At 42.4% G+C, this 24256-nt stretch overlaps 2 protein-coding genes and 1 long non-coding RNA gene across 4 annotated transcripts in view; 2 read left to right on the top strand and 1 right to left on the bottom strand.

The window, feature by feature from the left end:
- LOC148425209 (transient receptor potential cation channel subfamily M member 1-like) overlaps positions 1-9738 on the bottom strand; it is a 76802-nt gene extending 67064 nt beyond the window's left edge. The window contains exons 1-4 of one of the 2 annotated variants that reach the window (XM_088413892.1): positions 8322-9738; positions 3926-4002; positions 550-754; positions 266-479 (exon numbers count right to left, since the gene is read on the bottom strand). In XM_088413892.1, the coding sequence (XP_088270018.1) occupies positions 266-479; positions 550-754; positions 3926-4002; positions 8322-8405 (580 nt within the window). In that variant the 5' untranslated portion in view covers positions 8406-9738. The remainder of the gene's footprint in view (positions 1-265; positions 480-549; positions 755-3925; positions 4003-8321) is intronic. The other variant, XM_088413895.1, reaches the window with a different exon arrangement.
- LOC148425210 (uncharacterized) lies at positions 2035-3337 on the top strand. The gene is made up of 2 exons (XR_015865479.1): positions 2035-2408; positions 2479-3337. It is a non-coding gene; the product is annotated as an uncharacterized LOC148425210 (long non-coding RNA).
- Positions 9739-12728: 2990 nt separating the features above from the next.
- On the top strand, positions 12729-15918 carry LOC148425208 (chymotrypsin B-like). The gene is made up of 6 exons (XM_088413896.1): positions 12729-12874; positions 12955-13058; positions 13703-13782; positions 13851-14113; positions 14347-14480; positions 15712-15918. The coding sequence occupies exons 1-6, from the start codon at positions 12823-12825 to the stop codon at positions 15871-15873; spliced, it is 795 nt and encodes a 264-aa protein (XP_088270022.1). The 5' UTR covers positions 12729-12822; the 3' UTR covers positions 15874-15918.
- Positions 15919-24256: the final 8338 nt, after the last annotated feature.

Raw genomic sequence — 24256 nt, 5'->3', positions numbered from 1 at the left:
TGTCTTCCTTCTTGTTTGTTGTTTAATAAACTGTCTAGGTCACTTTAAGCTGACCTAACCCATTTGTAATTTGAGGCAAAATACAGTATGTCATGGGAGAAAATGAGTTTCAAATTTGTGGCATTTTGAAAATGAAATATTGCTGTCTGGTACATTTTCATTTTGTGAAACTTACTTTTCATGTAGAAATATTGTTTTGTAATGGATTGTTTTAATCGCAAAATCCAAAGATTAGTTAGGAATGTGAAGAAAAGCGTGACCTTACCGGTGCTGACGCCGCCGGTGAAGATCCAGGCACCAGTGGTGACGGCGGCTTTGATGAGGCCGCGTCCGAAGACCTGCCGCAGCTTGGGGGGCAGCTCAAAGTTCTGCAGGCCACCATGGACGGAGATGAGCAGGGTGGGCAGCTCCAGCGCCCACTCCTTCACCATCAGCTGCAGCAGCCACTCAGGCTTGGTGTCGAAGGACACGCGGATGTACTGCGCGCGGTAAAAATGCCCACGAGTGAGCGATGTGTGGGCGGCGGGCTTTTGGTGGGCCGTGGCCTACCGTGGCCTTGTTGACGTGTCCACCATCCTGGAACTCAATGATGCCATAGGTGTCGGTAGGGAACGTGCGGGTGTGCTTGAGCGGGCTCCAGCGCTCCGGGGCCCCAGACTCCAATCGCAGCAGGGGCCCATCGCCCTCCGCTGCCTCGTCCTCCCGGCCGCCCAAGACCGCCAAGTGCTGTGCCACTGGCTGGCCGCAGCCGCACCTGCGGGGAGAACAGTTCGCATGCAGTCTTGGGCCCTTCGCCGCTCTGCGTGCTTGCGGATGCCATTGTTTTTTTGTCTGCTTAGACAAACCTTTAGTTCACAGTTGTTGAAATTTTTTTTTGCTTTTTCCTTGTGCCAATGTTAAAAAGAATACCGTTTTCGGTATACTTAATACATTTTTTTTAGATAATCTTATTTATGGTCAGCGTGGCAAGCGGGGGGCACGAAATGTTTTCTCTTTCCTGGGGGGGGCTTTGCAAAATATAATTGAGAAGCACTGGCTTAACCAAAATGCTTGGTATGAAAGGGTTATATTTTTTTTATCTCATTGTTGCCACCTGATGGAGTTGTGACAATGACGAACGAAATGATTCTTTTGAACAGCTCATTCACATGAAAGATGGGAGCCCAGTCGCTGTTTGGGGGGGGGGGCATTCTCTCTGTGGTTCTTTTTCCCCTATGCATGTTTCACATGGATGCATTGCACAGAAATGAACTCCTCCTTGCCGCTGTGTCTACGTGCCTTGCTTCTCCGCTAGAGATACCAGTTCAGGGGAGGGGTGCACCCAGCGCAGGAGGAGAGCTGTGTGTGCATGCAGTCTTCACGTGAGTGCTCCAGCCGAACAAAAACCCTGCTTGCCGATGTCATTGGATGAAGCGGAGCCATTACTTGTGTACTTGTAGACATTTTTGCTCTAAAAGCTGTTTTGCACATTCATTGCAGCACACCGCTGTCACGGCTAGTAGATGGAGGACCCAAGAGCACACACAGGTAGGTCAAAGTAGAGACAGAATGTTTATTTGCTGAGGGATACTTGCTGGAGCAGAAGTAGACGAAGCAGACGAGGGCAGAATGCTGTGGATGGGCTCTCTGGGTCAGGGAAGCGGGGACGTGACAGGCAGACGGGTAAGAGGGAGCAGATGGGACGGGGGCTCTAACAGGGAGCTTATTTCAGCAGGCTAATGGATGGTCGAATTCAGGCAGGGTCAAAGCACAAAAGGTCAGATCTAACTGGCGGGCTATCAGGCAGTCAGCAAAAGACAGGGTTGGTACACGGGTAAACAGGCAGAAAGAATTGCTGGAAAGTTCATCTTGACGCATGGAGACTATCTGGCGGGTTGTGAAGGGAAAAGGTCGATTTTATACTGGGTGAGTGTGTGTTAGCAGCTGTTGATGTTCAGGGCTGATTGGCAGCAGGCTTGCGCAGGTGTGATGAGTTGGGGAATGAGTGGCTGAGCTGATAGCTCGTGACAACGGTAATAAAGGACTGTGGCGGACACTAGGACCATGTATCTCACCCAGTAGGCATGTCGCTATGATCCTTTGATGCTTTGAACCTGTTGGCTTTGTCTTTGCTGTTTTGGACTTTGTTGTATGAGTTTTGTGGTGGCATGCGAAGAGTAAAGATCTCCACTAGCACAGCAACGTGTGGTTTCTTCGCCTCGCCACATTGGTGACCCCGGACGTTAGAATGGGTGACCCCGGATGGGTCATCTTGCCATATTATTATCCCAGACGTTAGAAAGTTTAGTCAGGCTGTTGGAGATGTAGTCTCGCCACATGGGTGACCCCGGACGTCAGAATGTTTCAGCGAGGAATCACCGCAGACGTCCCACATCGTGACATTCCTCCACCAGCCTACTATACGTCAGGTAATGCTGCAAGCTTGTACCACGTCAGCCAGCCAGCACCCCGACAAGGGTCCTCTCACCCGTCGCCCAGTCCCTTGGCGCACCAGGGATCGAGCCAGCCAGCAACAGGTTGGTACGGGCGCCGGTGAGAACGGCTGTGCAGTCCAATTTCGGAGTCCCTGGCCGTCAACCGGGATCTTCCAGCCGGGCGGCCTCATCTACTACCGATGTCCGTCCGGCCTCAGCAGTAGGCCTCCAGCCACCATCATTCAGCCGCCCCTCCGATTCACCATGCCCACAGGTATGGTCCGAGTCTACATCGGAGCAGGTCAGCTGGTGTTGGTGCCGCAGCAGGTTCATGCCCAGGCACAGACTGGGACGCAGCCGCGACCGGCCGTCCCTCGGAAGCCACTGTGCCTGCCAGCATGCGGGTCAGCACTGCCACTCCGGCTCCTGCGGAACTTCAGAACATCCCTTTGCCAACGCTACCTCATGGTTTTCACGCTGAGCGTCTCACCCTTACTCCTGTTGCACCTGGGGCCCTGGTGTCACATACACCGCCCAGGACCGGAATGTGACTCAGGGTGCCAGACTGGTGAATACCCTGTGGGGTATTCCGTTATGCCTTTCTGGGTGTTCGGGGGGGAGCTGTGTGGCGGACTCTAGGACCATGTCTCTCACCCGGTAGGCATGTCGCTATGATCCTTTGATGCTTTGAACCTGTTGGCTTTGTCTTTGCTGTTTTGGACTTTGTTGTATGAGTTTTGTGATGGCATGCGAAGAGTAAAGATCTCCACTAGCACAGCAACGCGTGGTTTCTTCGCCTCGCCACAGGACTATATTTTTCTCAAATTTTAATTATTTGTCTAATATTCAAAATATCTTTTTTGTTCTTGTGTGATAATAATGTTCTTGTCTGGAAGTGTCGTAAAAGCTGTTTTGCACAGAAATTCATTGCGGCCAGCTTTGTTATTAATGTTCATTTGGGCGTAGATATAGTATGAATAACATAAGTCAGCATAGCTTTACACATACATGCTCTTTGTACTAAAGGTAAAATCAAAATTATGACGTCACTGCCTAGGCAAAAGAGGGATGTTGTGCCACCCTATGGAGTGAGGTAGGCTGATAATCAATATTTCTGAACAATTCAAACTCAGGTGTTGATTGGTTATCCGAGTTTTAATTATTTGACTACAAATCAACTCCTCATTTCTCCGAGTGATCATTTCCAGGTTAAACAGAGATGCCCCCAAGCTGGCTTCTTAAAACGGACTAAATATTTAAAAAGAGACATTTTTTTAACGGCTCTTTGAAAGGAACGGATCGCCAAGCTCCGGATCCCCTCAAAAAAAATCCATGAATCTCATCTCTACCACCTGGTGTTCTTTCTTTGAATAACATCACTTGATCAAGTTCACTCTAACATTTCACACTAAAACAACAAGATGCCAATATTATTCCTGCTGATATCCTACGTGATCCATGTTGGACAGTACTTATGGCTGTGAAAAAAACGTGAAAGTGTTTGCGCGTACCTGCTGGCGTCTTTTCCTGGAATGATGTGCACACATTCTCTCCTTTGGAAGGTTTTCTCGATCCATGCTCTCTGCAGCTGAAACGAGATAGCAATCACTTGCATACTATTGTCATTTTCTATATTTTTAACTGTTTAGTGGTGAAACTATTTTCTTCCATGCGTTATTGGCCACTTACTTATTTGTGACAGTGTATTTTATTTTGCTTCTACAATTAGCTATTTTGAGTGATGCTTCAAGATACAACCCGATTTAGGCGTTACACGAGCTGTCGTCAAAAACTTCATTTTTTGACAATAGTGTTAGCATCAGTTGTCATAGTTTTATGGTCATGTAGCAACGGGTAGTTCAACGCACATAGTGAAACTACACGTAGAATAATAGTATAACGACACTCACAAAATATGTTCTTAACCCTCAATGAAGAATTTCATAATTTCTATATTCTTTGAGGTGCTAACGGCGGTACATCATTACACAATACTGCCCCACAGTGGCCAACATGGGTACATGAAATGAGTTCAATGCACAAACTGCTGAAGTCAGTCTCTATTCATTGTTTTCAAGAAGCACAGAAGTACAGTAGTTGCAGTCTTTCTTATTAAAAAATCAAAGCAACGTACAGTATTAGAATTTCTTTTTTTTTTTTAAGTAGATTAATTGCATTTTTCGTTTACTCAAATGGGTAAAGATGCCACAATTGTGTTTTTATTTGAGAGCGTGCCTCCAGATCAAAGCAATTTTCCTGCATTGCATTCACTGGAACGGGACGGCGAAGCTTTCCATTTGGTTGCAATCCTCTTACACAATCATCATAAAAAAATAATCCTGCTCAGCTTTTAAATCACTGTGATAATGTTACATTGTGTTGACACACTCTCGCACACATGTACGTGTACACGCTGCACTCTGCATAATGGAGGATTAAGGTGAATGCATTTTAAGCCTCGTTTACATTGTTTTCGTTTTAATCACACACATACACTGTGTCCATTTACATCTATGTACGGTGCATCTATCTTTTGCATCTTTTGTTTTGTTTTAATATTGTCGTTTGATCATGTGATTCTCATCCCTCACCACACGGGTCACAAATGGAGTAACGCATGGTCTCATGATTGAATCTTCCAAATTTTGGAGAAAGGTTTCAACTGCCATGCATGGAAGTTTAATACACAGTCTTACTGCAGCAAGTGTACATACGTACCGTGCATACAGTCAGGAATAAGTGGCCTGCTGCTGGACAATAAGACACAAAAGTGTCCTCAATGTATTGCACTGAGGAATGACCTTCTCCTGATTTGTTTGAGAGCTCAATGTTTGCGCTGCGTTCCAGTCATGCTTTTATGATGTCAAATGCATACATGCACACAATATTGAGGTAGAGATGGACAGTAAATGACAGCCCAGCAAAAAAAAAAAAAAAGTTCACCTATACGAATAGAAACATATATGGACTGTACATGCACAATTCATGTCGTATGCAGTGGTCCCCAACCACTGGTCCGCGGACCGGTACCGGTCCGTGGATTAACTGGTACCAGGCTACGTGGGCTGGACCCAAAATAATGTTTTGGAGATAGTTTAGTTCCACAGTTCATACATTTGTGTATGATCTTTGTTTTTTTTGGCGCTGCCTCTGGCCACTGTTGATATTACGGTATATACAAAGCGAGAAGGATGATGTGGTTTTATAAATCAAAGGCGTTGACCCGTCCGTGGTGATATAAAGGTTGGGGACCACAGGTATAGAGGGTTTTCACGGCGCGCCATCGGCCACGTCATAAACCCGGAAGCCGCCATCTTGGAGGTACTCGGTACCATAACACTGCATGGGCACTACGTATATTTCCAATATCGTTAGGAAAAATGGTCAATTATTGCCGTGTTTCGGGTTGCACAAATCGGGCAGACCGAGAAAAACATTTAGACTATTACAGGCTTCCAAAAGTGATCAAAAATCAAGGAGAGGAAATTATCAGAGGGAAGGAGACGCCTGTGCTTGTCAAAGCTCAACCTGGATCTGGGAGGAGAAAATCCGGACAACATTCGAATTTGCTCCGCTCATTTTTTTCAGTTAAGAAAATATGGGATTGCAAGCAACTAATAACAAAGTTTGTAATGCAATGATGACATTTTAATAGTAACTTGTAAAAACATTTATAAATGTAAATAAAACTGACATTGGCATAATTATTATTATCAAGGTACCACATGTTGGATAAATGAGTTATGTTGTTCTGATTCTTCTGAAAATGTTGCGTCTCCCTCACCCATCCACACGCCATCTGGTTGTAAGCCTTAAAACCTTTGTACGATTTAAGATCTTTGGCTGTGTATGGGCTCAGTGAAAAAAACAAGTAGTTGACTGTATCTGCATATGTAATTGTAAGAAGAATAGTCAGATCGCCGTTTATCCAGGATGAGTTAGCCAACTGATATGGATCGACACCGCCGATAAACTAATTTTTCCACATACCGGGCCTTCTCTTGTGTTCTGAGTCCTTCAATGTATGCCTTCGCTTCGGCGACAGATTTTGCTAAGGTTTTTGTTTTTGTCTCGACATTGATCATTTTGTTTAATCCGTCCAAGATACACATGATGGCATTGAACTCCGTCGAGTCCCTCCATGGCGGCGCATCCGGGTTACTCCCCACAATGTGACGTCAGTGAAAACCCTCTATATTGAATATATACATAAATTAACACATATAGAGTAAATACATATGTTTGTGTGTGAGTGTGTGTGTATTTATATATATATATATATATATATATATATATATATATATATATATATATATATATATATATGTATATATATGTATATATATGTATATATATATATATATATATATATATATATATATAGGGTGACCCCAAAAAAACGGGCCCCAACTCTAATTAGGCCCCGTTTCTTAGTGTTTTGCCCGAATGAAATGAAGATTTTTTTCTTTGGGGCTATCTTAAGGACAGGGTCTATGCAGGGAAACCCAGAACCATCACAGATCTCAAGGAAGCCATCAAGGAGGAGATGGACAACTTCGTGCTGCGCTTCAAGAAATGCATGGAGCTAAATGGAGGCCATCTAGAACATATGCTGTAGAACGGAAAAAAAAAGGCCAAAGACTCTAGTATTTTGATGTGATGTTTTGAATATAATAAACTAGTTATGACCAAAGTTTAATTTTCATTCGGACAAAACACTAAGAAACGGGGCCTATATATATATATATATATATATATATATATATATATATATATATATATATATATATATATATATATATATATATATACATACCATGAATATAATATACACATTATGAATAAAGTGTAGTAGACATATTACTGTGTGCAATGTACATAAACATCTAATCCAACATTTAACTTCTGTCCAGGAAGAGATTTGTGTCGCCTTTTTTGTCTCGCTGAATATAAATAAGATTATCTATAAAAATGTTATTATACCTAAACCTGTATACTTTATAATGATAAAAAGAGAGAAAAGCAATATAAATCAACTTTCAACAACTTCATTGTTTTTGCAACATTGATACAGGTTACAGGTTAGTCTAAAATAGAAAAAAAAATATATCAAGTGCATCAAAGTGCCTGAAAACTAAAAAAAAAAAAAGATGAAAATTCTTATTTTATTGCGATTACAAATCACATGACAAACAAACAAAGCTTTTTCCCTGTGGTCATCCACGCCCTCCCTGTCATCACCTTGCCCCACTATTTGAGAAGCACTGCCTTAAGATTAGGGAAAAATGACATATAGCCTACCTCCCAAGTGGTGTCTGAGGATTATAAGTTTGTCTTTTGGGATGTCAAGTCAAGTTATTTTTGAAGACCTTGTCTCAAAATACAATGAACTTGTTGTCTCCAGAGATTGTAAAATGTCTTGGAGGACCTCACATTGTCTCTGAAGATATTAAACTGTGATTTTGTTTCTGAGGTTTGAATGATGTCGCCAAGAGACTCACGCCGTCCCAGGGTTGTTTTTAGAGACTTCAAATCTTTTTACTGGCTGCGAGGACTTCAAGTGGTTTCTGAAGTGCAGAGGGAACCGAATGATCTCGACGTACCACAAGTTTTTTTCCTGTGGGCATAAACTTGTCTCCAAGAACTACAATAGTCTCTTAAACTAGAACTTCAAGTTGTCTTTGAACACCTCAAGGTGTGTCTTTGGACTAAACATGTCATCTTGTCTCCAATTTGCTCCAAGATGGTCACCTTCTATCTGGGAAACCTCAAACAGCCTCAGAGAACTACGAGTTGTCACATAGGACATCTCACATTGTCTACCGCCAAGTCTGTATGACCATATCTTACTTACGTAAGACACAAATGTAAAGGTGGTGACAGTATATTTGAAAATGTCTGGCTTACCCTCTGCGATCCAGAAGAGGCACTTCGCTTGATGGATGAGCACTTCAAGGAGCTGTTGGTTCCTCGTCTTCCTCTGCCGTCCATCTTTGTGTCTTGGGGACGTGCTCACGTATCCCTTGGTATCATGATCCTCGCGCCTCTTGCCATTGTGGGCGTCGATCTGGGACGCCCACCCGCGCACGTGATGCCTGCCCGAGTGACTGGGCGGCCGGTCGGCTGGCTTCAGTAATCCCGATTAGTCATTTTTGTTGACTTTCATAAACGCTGATTGCAGGAAAATCCCCTTTCCGAGCACAAAAGGCCAACAATCGCAGCAGCCCCACGCCACGATTCACGTCACTCCACGCATACTTACTGATCATGACATTTTTTTTTTTTAAATCACCCATTAAGCGGTAGCGGCATAGCGGTTGTGCAATTGTGTTCTTGAGCAAGACATCTAGTTTTATTTTTGCCGTGGCAAGCCTTTTACGAGGCCTGCGCTACCGGGCCACAAAACAAGGCACAGGCAAGATTTGTTAACTTCTCCAATATAGTCCAGAGGACATACGTTGTAGTGTAAAATGGAGTTTTGAATGATTGAATACAAAACCAATGAAATGATAAGCATAATATTGTCAAGCAGACTTGTGGTATTAGCATAGATTCGCATTACCTAACAATGTCAGATTCATTAGCTTTTAGTATTATCAATTTATGAATGGTGTTGGCGGTATTGCACGTGTTGACAACAAGCGTTACCTTCCGTGTACCTACAGTCAAATGTTTGTGAGCAGCTTTGAACGAGCAAGTGACAGCAACTAAATATTTAGCACCAAGTATTTGCTTGCAAGTATGCACAAAAAAAGTCTTCACTCTCACATCTTTACTACCATCAAGTTCGTACAAATTCATGTGTGCTGCTGCCAAGTGTCCACTTGCAAGTCTTCACTAGGAGCACATATCTACCTCCAGGTCTGTTACACAGAGTCACCGCTAACATGTGTTTACTCGCCAGGTGTCTCCTATCAGCTATCAAATATGAAATATTTACCAGATCTTTACTAATGTTACTCGTGTTTACAATTGAACTGTCTACAGTCAAAGTCTGTAGTAGCAGGTCTGTAGCATCAAGTCTCTGCTAGACTACTACCATCTACCAAGCTCTGTGCAATTCAAAGTAGCTAACGATCTCTCGGCCACTCAGTCTGAGGTTCACCATTGCTTAATAAGCCCGGTTTAGGAGTTGCTCGCAAGCTTACGCTTGATTGATTTGTAAGTTTCTCGGTCACTATTTACAGCAACGTTAACTATGGCTGACTGACACAAAGTCTGATTGCTACGGAGTCAGGGGCTAGGAACGGGAAGTGAGTCATTAAGCAAATTGTTTAGATAGGTAAATGCATGCTTCATGTTGACAAAAATGACAACTTTTGGCCCTGTTTACTAGGAACATATTTTTCGATTATTTAAACTAACATTTTCTTAGTACTTTTACATTAAGAATATGGTTTTAGACTAGAATATGTATATATGACAATAGGCCTTGCACTTTTAGACCTGTATTTTGAACTCTGTGTGTGTGTGTGTGTGTATGTTTTATAAGATGTGTACGTGATAGAAGTTCTGTGAGTCGTTCTGTGTTGTGTCTTCAGGTTTTATATACGGACTACAGATGGAAAGTTGTCTATTTGTCTACAGATGGAAAGTTGTCTATCTGTCTACGCTGTCTTTTAAAAGGACAATGTGAAAGATTTAGATGGTATTTCATGATGGCCAGCAGGAGGTGCTGCATTTACCATGATTCATAACTATAACAGACATGGCAGCTTCCGGAGGACTAACTAGACCTATAATTATATTGAAAACATTCTGTTGGTCATTAAGAACGCATTTATTTGCACGTTTTTTTAAAAATGTATAATCATTTAATTTATTCCTTTTTAATGAAAAACAGTCTAACTCTAAAACTTTGTCCCTTTTAATAAAATAAATTACAATATCTGTACAATGAAAGGGACGAGGCGCGTAACTTTTGCTTGACTCACTCTGACTTTGTGGATTCACCATTTTACCAAGAAACTAGACCTGTGGACTTATCAAAAATGGCATGGCAGAAGATTTGACATTCTGGTTCTAACGGGTTGTCCAAAAGCCGCATTTGTCTTAATGATGGAAAGCCCCCAATCACAAAGACGGCACGTGATGAACTGACCATAACATAAGAGCAGCAGATGACCCAGAGAGCCAGCAGGAACATGAGCACGGCGGCCTTGTAGGCTCTCTGGGTACCCGGTCAGTACATGGTTCTGAGCCACAGGCATGGAGTAGGCCAGCGCAGAGGCCCAGCTGAGGGCCGCGCTCCACCAGGCGGCCAAGCGTGTGCGATAGTGGCCCGATAGGAACGCGGCCAAGTAGCAGCCCACCGACATGGCCGGCAGGGTCAGGACGCTGGTCGAACCAGGTCAGAAAGTGGAAGGCGAAGCCCCGAAGGGCCACCCAGGGAGGGACAAGACGCCGGCGCGGGGAGGGACACACACTGGTAGAACTGATGCGTTGCTTGCCAAGACCGGCCCTTGCACAGTCGGTGCTGTCTCTGGGCCGGGGCCAGTGGACTGCCCCCACGACGCATTGGCCATCTCGGAAGCGTGCCGCTCGCAATTGGAGGAGAAGAAGCGCGTGCACGGCCCGGTTTAAAAAATAAACAAATCCTCTTCTGTATGTGTACGTATGTGTGTGTATGTGTAGCTGAAGCACTATATTATGTTGGTGCATGTGTGTTTTTGTTTTGTCTACATGATGGCGTTCAGATTATGAGTTTTTACTGTTTTTGTGAGGACCTCGTCCTTATGGAGACATTTTCGAAGTCCAGAGTTCTTTTTAAGACTCAAGACTTGGTTTTGGAGTTTAGGTTTGAATTGGGTTTTGGTTGGGCTTAGGGTAAGTGCTAAGCCAACATTTCTGATGCTTAGGCTTAGGAGCTTTCAAAAGCATAGTGTCAATGGGATGGCCCCACTAAGATAGTAACACAAACTTGCGTAAGAGTCACACACATGCAGGTTGTGTTACTATCTGTTCACTGTGTGTATGTGTGTGCATGCAGGCGTGTGTGTGTGCGCTTGTGCTTGTTAATCTCAATGCTCTCCCACCATTGTATTGAACATGATGGACTTTGGTACAATTAATTTTTTATAAAACTTCCAAATTTAAAGTTCATTGCACTGTTTTTCAAATTTTCCTCCAAAAGGTGACAACATGTCCCTGTGACTTCATTGTCGTCATCCTCCTCCTCTTTTTCCAAAGTGATTTGTTTGTGGAAAAAAAACACGTGTTGATGCTCACATGGGTTATCAGCAAGTGAAAGCAAATGCACTGATAATCATGAAGGTTAAATATTAATAAATAATGATTTCTTTACATAGGTTAGAGTTGTGACCTTACTCAAAGGTCTTTCCACACTTTTTGTTCCTTTGCTTTTGATTTCTCTTTGACAGTTTGAATGCCAATTATACTGCATTTTGTGTGGTCATTCACAAATATTAAATTTGATCTGATACTTAATCTGACATTTGAATTGATCTAAAATGTGATGAATAGAAAAAGCTTTCCCGGGAAACTGATTATCTTTGGAGAGCTTCCATTCATTGAAATCCATTGATAGCGAGGCGTCTCTTCAGAGAAACGAAACCATGAGATGAGCTTCTTTGACTAAATAAGGGAATATAGTGTTTGAATTTTCTCTTCACTAAGATACCGTCATTTACAAAATCATGCCAAAAAACTGGAATTCAACTTTATCAATGGAAAATTTCTTCCAATGTACTTGTAGGCTCAATGGTAAAAAAGCATTGCATTCTCCCCATAATGCTAACAAGCTAGCTTTCCACTGCAGTTTCTAGCTAGCTAATGAACTTTAAATCAGTTAATGAGCTATCTTGCTCCACAGCAGCTTATCTTGATCTTGCTCAGTCATCTTCTATCTATCTATCTATCTATCTATCTATCTATCTATCTATCTATCTATCTATCTATCTATCTATCTATCTATCTATCTATCTATCTATCTATCTATCTATCTATCTATCTATCTATCTATCTATCTATCTATCTATCTATCTATCTATCTATCTATCTGTTTAGCTAAATAACTAGCTAGATAGTTTGCTATTTATCAATGTTTGTATCTAGCATCTATCTTTCAATCGGTCCGTCCATTCATTCTTTGGTCGGTCCGTCCGTCGGTCAGTCGCCTCGTCCATCTGTCCGCCCGTCTGTCTATCCATCCATCCAGAACGATGAATGTACAAATGCTAATAATAATAGTAAGTAGGAAATGTGACAGATGAAGTTGTGCTTGAGCGGGTGAAGGCGCCGTCCAATCAGAACGTGCGAGCGGAGCTGCTGATAAGCAGCTGCTCTCTGAGCATGCAGCTCCACCATTGGTGGCTGGTGGTCCAGTCGGCTTATAAAAGCGTGCTGCAGTGACCGGACCACATCATCCATCTTCGTCTTTGTCGTCGTCATGGCTGTCCTCTGGATCATCTCCTGCTTTGCCCTCGTTAGCACCGCCTACGGTCAGGAAGCGGAAGACTGATGCATGGAGTGACAGGGCAAGTCCTGCAATGTCACCATACGTTTGCCTTGCGTCTTTCAGGTTGCGGAATGCCTGCCATCGCCCCCAAAGTGACGGGCTATGCTCGCATCGTCAACGGCGAGGAGGCCATCCCACACTCATGGCCCTGGCAAGTGTCCCTGCAGGTCAGATGCGCCTGTGCCGCCCTTGTCCTGGACTTGTTCTGCTTAGTTTTGATGTTCCTGTTTCTAGTCGGCCTTGTCGTTCTGCTCCTCCTTCTCATACACGTTATTTTGCTTCCGGTTCCTTTCTCTTTGAATTACGGTTCCTGTCTCCTGGGGTCCCTATTCCAGTTCCACCTTGGAATCTTCCCCCTGTCCATCTTCCTATTTCTCTTTGTCTCCTTCTTTGGGTTCCTGAATGCTCTTTGTCATCCTGATAATTGGTTTGGCCTATTGTTTCTGTTCCTGATCTTGTTTTATTTTGTTTTATTTTCTATCTGTTCCTGTACACCTGTTCTTGCACTCTGGCAACCTGTTCCTTTTTCTATTTGGGATCCTGTTCCCTCTTGTTATCCTGTTCCTGTTTCTATCTGGGCATTATGAGAAAGAGGACAGGAGTTCACTCTTTGTCAACCTGGTCCTGTTCCTTCATGGATTTCTGCTCCTCTTTACCTTTCTCTTTTCAGTCCTCCTGCCCTCCATCTTATGCATTCTATATACATGCCTCTACCTGCACCTTTGTCACAGTGTTACGGGCCCTTTCAATGATCTCTGTACGGAGCTGTTCTGAATGCCCATCCAGTCGGTAACAGTCAGTTCCTCTGCAGCAATCCAACGGCTTCCACTTCTGTGGTGGCTCCATGATCAATGAGAACTGGGTGGTGACAGCTGCCCACTGCAACGTCAGGTAAGCATAGGCGCACCTCGCGAGTTGCGGTAACCGCTTTAGTCATGCCCTGCTTGCCCCTCCCTCAGGACATACCACCGCGTGGTGGCCGGCGAGCACGATAAGGGCTACGGCTCGAGTGAGGCAGTGCAGGTCCTGCGCCCTGCCAAGGTGTTCACACACCCCGACTGGAACCCACGCACCATCAACAACGACATCTCCCTGATCAAGCTAAGCGAGCCTGCTCGCTTGGGCGCCAACGTGTCGCCTGTCTGCCTGGCCCAGGCCGCTGACGACTTTGCCCCGGGAACCACCTGCGTCACCTCCGGATGGGGACTGACCCGATACAATGGTCCGTGTTCGGTTGGAAAATATCGTTCATTGGATATTTTTATGCGTTTGTTACGATCCTCCTTCTGCATTTTCCCATAATGCCAAAGAGTATTGACTCCATGGCATTACAGAATACAAAGGTTTTTGGCCAGTATTAAGCCCACAAGTACATTAGAGGGTATTTGTTTGAAAATATTGTTCAGACTTAGGCTACACCAGGCTCGCGTCCGAAGTTGTGCACTGTGTTTGCAGCTCCCAGCACTCCCAACAAGCTCCAGCAGGCGGCGCTTCCGCTTCTGTCCAACGAGCAATGCAAGCGTCACTGGGGCAGCAACATATCCGACGTGATGATCTGTGCCGGAGGTGACGGCGCCACCTCCTGCATGGTGAGGCTCCTCTCCTTCCTCCAACGAGATGTGTCCAAAGAATTTAGTCTACAATTTGCTAGCTTCAGGCTAACATGTAACGGCAATCAAATTCTGAATGTCTAAACATTCCAGGGTCCTTCTGGATTTTTTTTCTCTCTTGGGGCCAACACATAGGTGTGCTGAGACAATAGTCTCAAATCACATAATGCTCCTATTGGACTCTCTGATGAGCCAATCACTTAAATCTGGTGTGTTGCAGAGAGAAATATCATGCATGCATGATACCGGCCCTCAAGGACTGAACTTTGATACCTATGGGCCTTACAGGTGTCATGTTCTGTGCTTTGACTTGGGTTTGGTTTTTGTTTCAGATCCAGTTTGGTTCATGTTTTCTGGTCCCCTTGTGTCAATGTCTTGTTAATTTGATTGGGTCCAGCTGTCCTTGTCAACCTGTTCCCTTGTGTCGGCCTATCGGCTCCCTTACAACACTCCGTGTCTTGTCTAGGTGTTCGTCTCATTGCATATTTAGTTTCTTCTCCCCTTTCGTTTCTTAATGTGTTTCTAGCCAGTTGTTGTCATCGTTGTAGTCTCCATAAATTCCGTCCATTTTTCCCAAGTTCTCTGTTTTCAGTTTTTTTCTGTGTTTTATTTTGTTATGCTGTATGCATTTTTTTTTTTTTACTTCCTTTCTTCATCTAATTTATAGGTGTGGAACTCCAGTCCTGGAGGGCCATCATCCTGCAAGTTTTCCGGTTTTCTCTCCCAAACATACATGATTCAAATGAATGGCTTATGAGATCTACAGGAGCTTGAAAATGATTCAAATTGTTTGAATCAGGTGTGTTTGAGAGAGAGAGAGAGAGAGAGAGAGGCTTCAAAAACATGCAGGATACCGGTCCTTGAGGATAGGAGTTTGACACCTGTGACCGAATTAAATGACCATCTTGAACACATCGACTTTCCTGGTTCCTTGAGCTTGGGTCCACAACTCCCCCACATCTGGTACACCCATGATGGAACATGACAAAATAAGGGTTAAATAGAGGGTCTCCATAAATTTATGACTGGGCTACAGCGCCCCCTTGGCCTGTGCATAGCGCCACCTCTGCTAACCAGCCAAGCTCAGCACAGTGACACCATGCAATACTACATGGAAAAGAGCAAAATTCCAAATTTGGACTTGTTTGTGTAGCATTAGAGATGGCTCCGCCCCATTCCTTCTACACATGTTCCCCTTTGTGCACCCCAGGGCGACTCTGGCGGCCCTCTGGTGTGTGAGAAGGGCAACACTTGGACCCTGGTGGGCATTGTGTCATGGGGAAGCAGCCGCTGCTCCCCATACACACCTGCCGTCTATGCCCGTGTGACTGAGCTGCGCGCCTGGGTGGACCAGATCCTGGCCAGCAACTAAATTCAATTGCCATGGAATCCCAATAAAAACAACATCTTATCATCACTTGCACCTCTCTGACTGACTTAATTGTGCATTCTTGCTTCCTGAGCTGACTTCACAAAACAATCAATATTGTCAACTAGAGCTGCAAGCAGCTATTAAGGGCCCTCGCAGACCTGTGCACATTGGGGTATGAACAGGTCGGGGTATGAACCAGTAGGAGTATGAAGGATGAACAATTAGTTGTAGATGACTTCAGTGCTAGACTCTAATAGAATATGTAAAATTTAGAGAAGGTGGCATAATGTGGGTTGAGTTACTGCAGCTTTTGTTGTTACAGTTGTGTGACTTTGCGCTGCTGAATAGGCCACGGCCATCATAAAACATCATTCTATTTGTTGGAGGGCAATATGCGTGGCCAATGGCTTTTCTGACAACATTTCAGTGATATCTTTCAAGGGGTTCAGCTGAGTACATAAGAACGTTAAGGAATTACTATATATTTTTGCTGCCACAAGGTGGCGCTCACACTACGATTAAAAAGTAGGCTTGTAGGTCTGTTTCATATTGGACTCCCATCCCATGAAAATATCAGATCATCTAGGTCAAATTATAGCAACTTTTACCGTTTTGGAGAGACATCGGACTTAGAGTTGGCATACAGGCCACGCCTTCTATTGAAAAGTCATGAAAGTTGAGAACCTTCATGTTCCAATGTCTCAAAGCTTTTCTGACCATTTGTGAGTTCATTTAGTCAAACAGGCATTGCACAGTAGATTTTTGTTCGCCACTATGTGGCGCTGTGAATGATTTGAAAGTTTATCAAATGTATTAGGGCATGACTCTTAAAGTCCCTGCAAAGTTTCAGATGGTTTAAAGCTGTTACAGCTGAGTTATTAAGGTTATTGTCACTCTTGGCGAAGGAAATATTAAATATAATTCGAAGCTCCACCCCCATCTTATTTGTCATGAGATCTTCACAATATTTGGGCTATGTGTGGCTCTAAGTCTAAATAATGATCCATGCAAAAGTTGAAGGTAATGGGGTGAACCGTTTGAGAAAAAGGCACTAGTTTGAGACCAGCTAATGTCTAAGAACGGGGCAAAATTGCACATTAAAAAAATTCCTAACTATTTTCCTGTACATCCTAGCACATAACTCCTACTTGCTTTTTTGTAGGTCTTACAGTTCTTCATTTGCCTAAAAAGTTTCATAGCTGTAGGTCAAACCAAAATGGATTGACTGTAATCGTTCGACTAATGACAATTTTTGCAGCCAGCTTTAAACTGGAATATATGGAATATATGTTTGTCAATGTCTTTAAGAATAGATTTTCATCCAATGTGTGAAATGTGAGAAGGTCAGGTCACCTGGGTCAAATTAGAGCAGCTTTTACTCGTCTGATAAAGCTTCGGAATGAAAATGGACGTAGAGGCCACGCCCAATATTGAAACTTAGTAAAATTTGGTGGAAGTAAGCTTGGCTGTTTAGAGGCTTGTCACACTTAATTTCAGCGATATTACTTTAAAAGGCTCAGCTAAACACATAAAAACGTTTAGCAAATGCTATATTCTTTGCTGCCACTAGGTGGCGCTCGCACTACGACAAAACATATGTTGCTAGGTGTATTCCGCATTGGAACCCCATCAAATATATGAAGTTTAGAAAAGATAAGACCATCTGGGTCCAAATACAGTAACTTTGTTCGTTTTGACGAGACATCAGACTGACATTTTTGTTTGCCACTAGGTGGCCTTATAAGCAATTGAAGTCATAAAAATTAGTCGTAAAATTTTAAAACCTTAATATTCCATGTCTTATAGGTGTTCTGACCAATTTTCAGACTGAGCACAATACATGAAAGTGTAAAAAATGACAGTTTAATCAACCACTAAGCGGCACTAGTAGCTATTTCAAAAAAAAATTTCAAAGATGTTAAAGGCAAAAACTCTCCATGTTTCTATGAATTTTTAGATTTTTTTAATCCTTGTATGCCAGAGTTAAGGTTTTTGTCCCTCTTGGCGAAGGAAAAATTGAACACATAATTTGAAGACATGCCCCTATCATTTATATTGGCGGATCTGCACCAAATTTTGTTCAGTTGTGCCTCTATGTCTGAATATGGACCACAGCAAATTTGAAGGCAATTGGGTAAAGCGTTTAGGAGAAACAAGGAGCAGTTTGTGACCTGCAAACGTGCAAAAATGGGCCAAAAATGAACATTCAAAAAATCATAACTCTTTTTCTGTACATCTGAGCACATGGCTCGCGCTGACTTTTTTGTAGGTCTCTAGGTCCTACATATGCCTAAAGATTTTCGTAGCTCTAGGTCAAACGGGCCGGGACCAGGTGCCCTTTTTCAATCTTAGGTGGCACTGCAGAGCAATTTTTTTTGCTTTGTTTTAGGAAACACTAAAATATCAAATTTTTCACGAAGCCCGACAACTGTGCAAAATTTGGTGACTTTTCGTGCATGTTTAGGCCCTCAAAAATGGAAAAGCGCTGCACAGTAAATAATAATAATAATAATAATAACTAGAGCTGCAAGCAGCTATAACGGGCCCTCGCAGATATGAGCACGTTGAAGGATGAACAGTTCCGAGGTATGAACAAATTTGGGTATGAATGTATTCGGCCATATGCAGGCAAACTGTAGAAGTCAATGTTCTAAAAAAGGTAACATTTGTATTCGCATTTGTCCAACGGGCTCTACTAAGTAATTGGAATCGCAAACTTGGCCAAATTTGAAGTCAAGAAATTTGAGATTCATAATGTTCGCTTTGTCTAAACATTCTCCTGACTAATTTTCAGTGAATTTGCTGAGAGCAGCATAGCAGAGAACATGAAAGTGTAAAAAGTATCTCTTTTGTCTGGCACCAGGTCTCGCTCTTGGTACCGTTAAATTGCTCAAACAGGTTTAGCACAGTGCAAAAACTGAAATATTAAGGTTTTTTACACTGATGGCATAGGAAATATGATTCAAGTATTTTGAAGCCCCGTCCCCATCATATAGGTTAGCCGATCTTGATGAAATTTTGCCCAATGGTGCCACTCTGTCAGGTAATGGAGCACCTCAAATGTGAAGTTGATCGAGTCAAGAGTTTTGGTACCGAAAAATGTAGAAAATCGGGCCAAATGCTACATTCAACAATTGATAACTCTGGTTCTGTACATCCTTACATATGGCGCTCTATGATGTTTTTGTAGGTCTTGACATATAGGTCTTACATATAGATAAACAATTTCGTAGCTCTAGGTCAAACATAATTTGAAGCTCCATCCCAATCTTTTATGTCATGAGATATTCATGATATTTGGACTGTGTATGCCCGTTAGTCGGATAATGATCCATGCCAAAGTTGAAGGTCATGGGGTGAACCGTTTAAGAGAAAAATGCACTAGTTTGAGACCAGCTAATGTCAAAGTACAGGGCAAAATAGTACATTATAAAAATTCATAACAATTTTTCTGTACATCCTAGCCCATCCCTTCTATTGACTTTTTTGTAGGTCTTACAATCCAACATAGGCCTAAGAAAAAGTCGTATAACTGTTGGTCAAACCAAACAAGATTGACTGTAATCATTCGACTAATGACATTTTTTGCAGCCACTAGGTGGTGCTAGCTTTAAACTGGAATATGTTTGTCGATGTCTTCAGGAATAGATTTTCATCTAATGTGTGAAATTGTGAGAAGAGCTACAAAAATTTTTAGGCGTATGTAGGACCTAGAGACCTACAGAAAAGTCCGCGCTCCAATGTGCAAGCTTTATAAAATCTGAAACTTTACAGATAATTTACTCATCATCGCTTTAAAATACCTGCATGGTTGATTATCAACTTAATGATAGCGCCACCTAGTCACAGACAAAAATGTCAATTTTTAAACTTTCACGTCTTGTGCTAAGCCCGTTAGAGTAAATGTACTGAAGATTTGTCCGAATAGCATCGAGACTTAGAGATTAAATGTATCCAAATTTTATGACTTTGTGATAAAGTGGGTGGTCTGTATGCAACCCCAAATTCTGAGTTTGCTCAAATCATCTGAACTTACTGTAATTGAGCCCAGGTGATCATAAAGCGAGTCAGTTGTGACCCGTTTGACCTCGAGCTACGAATTATTTTATGTACTGTATATGTAAGACCTCAAGACCTACAAAAACATCGTAGAGCGCCATGTGTTAGGATGTACAGAACCAGAGTTATCAATTGTTGAATGTAGCATTTGGCCCGATTTTGTACATTTTTCGGAACCAAAACCCTTGACCCGATCAACTTCACATTTGAGGTGCTCCATTACCTGACAGAGTGGCACCATTGGGCAAAATTTCATCAAGCTCGGCTAACCTATATGATGGGGGCAGGGCTTCAAAACACTTGAATCATATTTCCTATGCCACCAGTGTTAAAAACCTTAATATTTCAGTTTTTGCACTGTGCTAATCCTGTTTGAGCAATTTAACGGTAGCAATAGCGACACCTGATGCCAGACAAAAGAGCGATAAAACTTAATGTAAGTGAACCAAGATGATCTTCTCTAAATTTCATTTTGGGAGTACAATGCCAAACACACTTTTTTTCATCGTAGTGCGAGCGCCATCTGGTGGCAGCAAAAAATTACATTTTCATGTATCGGTACCTTGTTGAGCCTGTCAAAGTAATATCACTGAAGTTTTTTCAGACAGGCCTTCAGAAATGCTTAATTTCTTCCATCAAATATTACGATGTTTTGATCTTGGCCGTGGCCTATTCAGCAGTGCTCAACCATTTATCGTAACAGTAAATGCTGATGTAGTTTGTCCCAGATGATCTCATCTTCACGACCTCACACGTTGATTGAAAGTCAATTCCCTCAGACATCAACAAACATATATTCGATCGTAGTGCTAGAATTACCTCGTGGCAGAAAATATATTACCAAGTTTGCGATTCCAATTACTTAGTTGAGCCCATTGGACAAATGCGAATAAAAATGTTACCTTTTCTAGAACATTGACCTCTACAGTTCGCCTGCATATGCACGAATACATTCATACCCAAATTTGTCCATACCTCCGAACTGTTCATCCTTCAATGTGCTCATGTCTGCGAGGGCCCGTTATAGCTGCTTGCAGCTCTAGTTATCTTTTTGATCTTGAAACATGATATATGTTGTGATGTACCTACTGTTTACCAACGTTGTTTCCCTCTAAACTGCGAGCGTGTGCATTTGCGCACTGCTCGCACGATCTCAGCGCATGAGAATGTCTATGGTGCGTATAAAATACAATGCAATACAAACGTACAATATTAAATAATATTTAATATTAAACCTCATATGATCTGGTTAATTAGACCAATAATATTGTTTTATGTACCATTTTGCATTGTGACAGCGAGTGACAAGTTTCCAGCCTACGAATGTTTCACTTATTCTATTCATCCAATCAAACGTAAGGACAGAATTTTTCGCTGCATATATGCACCTATGGCGTTATGTTTGTGCCACAATTACTGAGCGAGCAAAAACAGATTTTCAGCGCAAGAAAAAAACTATTGAGCGTGTAATGATAAGAGTTTGAGCGCGCGCCGATGGAGTTTGAGCACAGAAAAATAAATTGCTCGCTCAACATTCCTTTTTGCTCGCTCGGGATAGCCCTCTCTCGCTCAACATCTCGTTCTTGCTCGTGATACTCCTCCCTCCCTCGCTCAATATCGCGTTTGCTCAAAATCGAGCTCTCGCTCGCTCGAGTCGTCCTCTGCGCTCGCTCAGTTCTGCTCACGCGTTACGTTTGTGCCACAAAACCAGCCAATCAGAGCTTGTAAAAGCACTTTGATTGACAGTTTGGTATCCAATGAGATTGCTTGTATGCTATCCGTTGACGCCCTCTCGTTTGCCCTGTGTTCACCTGAAAAGGGCAAACAAGAGTGCGTCAACACGGACTTGGGCTGGAGAATTACTTTTAATATTATTATAATATTTAATATTATTATTATTACTGTATTGTATCATTTGACAGAAATACCTTGTTAGGTTTTGTACTTTAATAATATAAAGCCACCTCCTCCCGCCCACATCGATGTGACGCACTCTCGTTTGCTCGTTCCGGGTGAACACAACAAGCAATCTCATTGGATACCAAGCTGTCAATGTGCTTTTACAAGCTCTGATTGGCTGGTTTTCTGGCGCAAACGTAACGCGTGAGCAGAACTGAGCGAGCGCGGAGGACGACTCGAACAAGCGAGAGCTCAATGTTGAGCAAACGCGATGTTGAGCGCGAGAATGCTATTGCGAGCGGGCAAAAAGGAATTTTGAGAAACTTTTTTTTCTGCGCTCAAAATCTGTTTTCGCTCGCTCAGTTAATTTTCAACGCTCAATTTTTTTTTTTCCGCGCACGTAATTGTGGCACAAATATAACGCCATATGCATTGTGCTGGTTAGCTAGCTAGCAACAGTGCGGAGTTAAGAGACGTCAAATGCTAACCCCTTTTCCTCGCGAAACGAACGAGCAGCGACACATCCGCTCAACGCGCCAAAGTAAAAAAGAAATGTGCTTCCTATAAGATGGAATGGCTGTCGGAGCATATGCAAATAGAAAAACAAGCGGTGAAAGTGAGTGAGATTTTTTTTTCTTTTTCACAACTTGTGGCTCGTTTATTGCCATGGTGACAAGTGCAATATACATCACACTGTCATGTATAAAACATTTATTGCTCAAGATATTAAAAAAAAATAACAAACTTGTTGAAAACGAAAAGAAATAGTTGTGATTTGTTAGGCAACATTGTGCATTCTTATGGCCGCCTGGCTTACTCGTATGCTTGCCCAGGTTCAAATAAAAAAATAAGTATAACAACATTATAACCACAGGGCTCTCTTCGAATCAATAAAACAATAAATTTATTTCCACAGCAGTTCTAAAGTTCTTCAAACAAAGGTACTTCAAGTAAAAGGCAAACATTACGGTGAAGTAACCATGCGCTCTAATCTGCAATCAGTCGCAATTGCCCCTGTGTTGCAAACCCCGAGGCTCTTAAAGGGCCAGTATCATGGACCTCTCTCCCAGACTTAATGGGGCAGTAACATAAATGTCCAGTGGGCAGTGAGCCAAAACAACAATTCAACAAATTACAAAAACTAAAATGTAAATTAACTTTGGAATTTTGGGATCAAAAACAATAATAATTCCAAATGCTGTGACTTGGCTCCTACAAACATGGCAGCCATAGATGCATCGTCCTTCCGTATCTGTCTTGGATGACGCTTTTCACCTCGGCTACGCCCTCATAAATGACAGGCTATGTGCCCAGAAGGACAGTATTGGTCTTAACATATGTTTAAAAGTTGTTGGACATCATCAGGTCGTGCTTTACCCTTCATTTCTTAGAGTTCCAAGCCGCCGTGCATCATCATTCAAGGGCTGCAGCGAGGCCCCTGGATATGCTCGGAGCCCCCCCTCCTTCCTTGCTCATTAATGACAGAATGTGAGTCATGTGATATAGGTTACTTTAGGGGCGACATCAGATATGCACACGGCGACTCACTGTGTGCATGCCTGAAGTTGCTCACCTTGGTCCAATGCCTGCTCAGGGAATTTGTGTGAATGCTCAGGCACATTCAAAATTAGAGGGAACATTGGTTGTAAGTTGTTAGTTTACAGTATGTAGTCTGTAAGGGGGTGTGACTGCACTTTGATATGAGAATTTTACTTTTTTTAATTATCATTAATAAACTAAATATTCGTCTATAGCTCCAATGTTATTTAAGGAGTCCAAAATCACTGGGCACATCAATGACGTTTTCATGATCACACTACAACAGTCATTTTTTAAATAAATTATTTTGTTAAATTTTGTGGATTTATTTTAAATGCTTGTTAATCATTTATACCCTCAAAATGAATCACTGGCTCCCCTTGTTGAGTTGGGATAAACACTCCTAAATCACTACAACCTTCAATGAAGTACCCTCAATTATGCTGCAACTGCTGGTTTTCTAATAAATTCCTTTACCTAATTTTAAGAATTTTTTTAAATGCATATTGACCATGATTTACCAATATATTGATCAATAGCTCTGCTGTTGGTTGAATTAGGGACTCCAAAATCCCCACGTACATCGGTGAACTCCTCTTTCATGCTACAACCTCTGGTTTTCTGATAAATTCCTTTGCCTAATTTTAAGGATTTTTTATGCATATTGAGCAATAATTTAAAAATATATTGATCAATAGCTCTGCTGTTGGTTAGTTTAGAGAACTTAAAATCACCACACACATCGTAGACATCCCTCCCTTCATGCGACAATCTCTGGTTTTCTAATAAATCCCTCTGCCTTATTTTAAGGATTTTTTTGTGCTTATTGATCAATATTTACCAATATATTGATCAATAGCTCTGCGGTTGGTTGAGTTAGAGATCC

Source organism: Hippichthys cyanospilos, chromosome 4 (genome assembly GCF_059441005.1).
Source record: "Hippichthys cyanospilos isolate Australia breed blue-spotted pipefish chromosome 4, RoL_Hcya_1.0, whole genome shotgun sequence".
In the NCBI taxonomy this organism is placed as follows: domain Eukaryota; kingdom Metazoa; phylum Chordata; class Actinopteri; order Syngnathiformes; family Syngnathidae; genus Hippichthys; species Hippichthys cyanospilos.
Note: the sequence above shows the minus strand (reverse complement) of the source record. Positions and strands in the feature narration are given on the sequence as shown.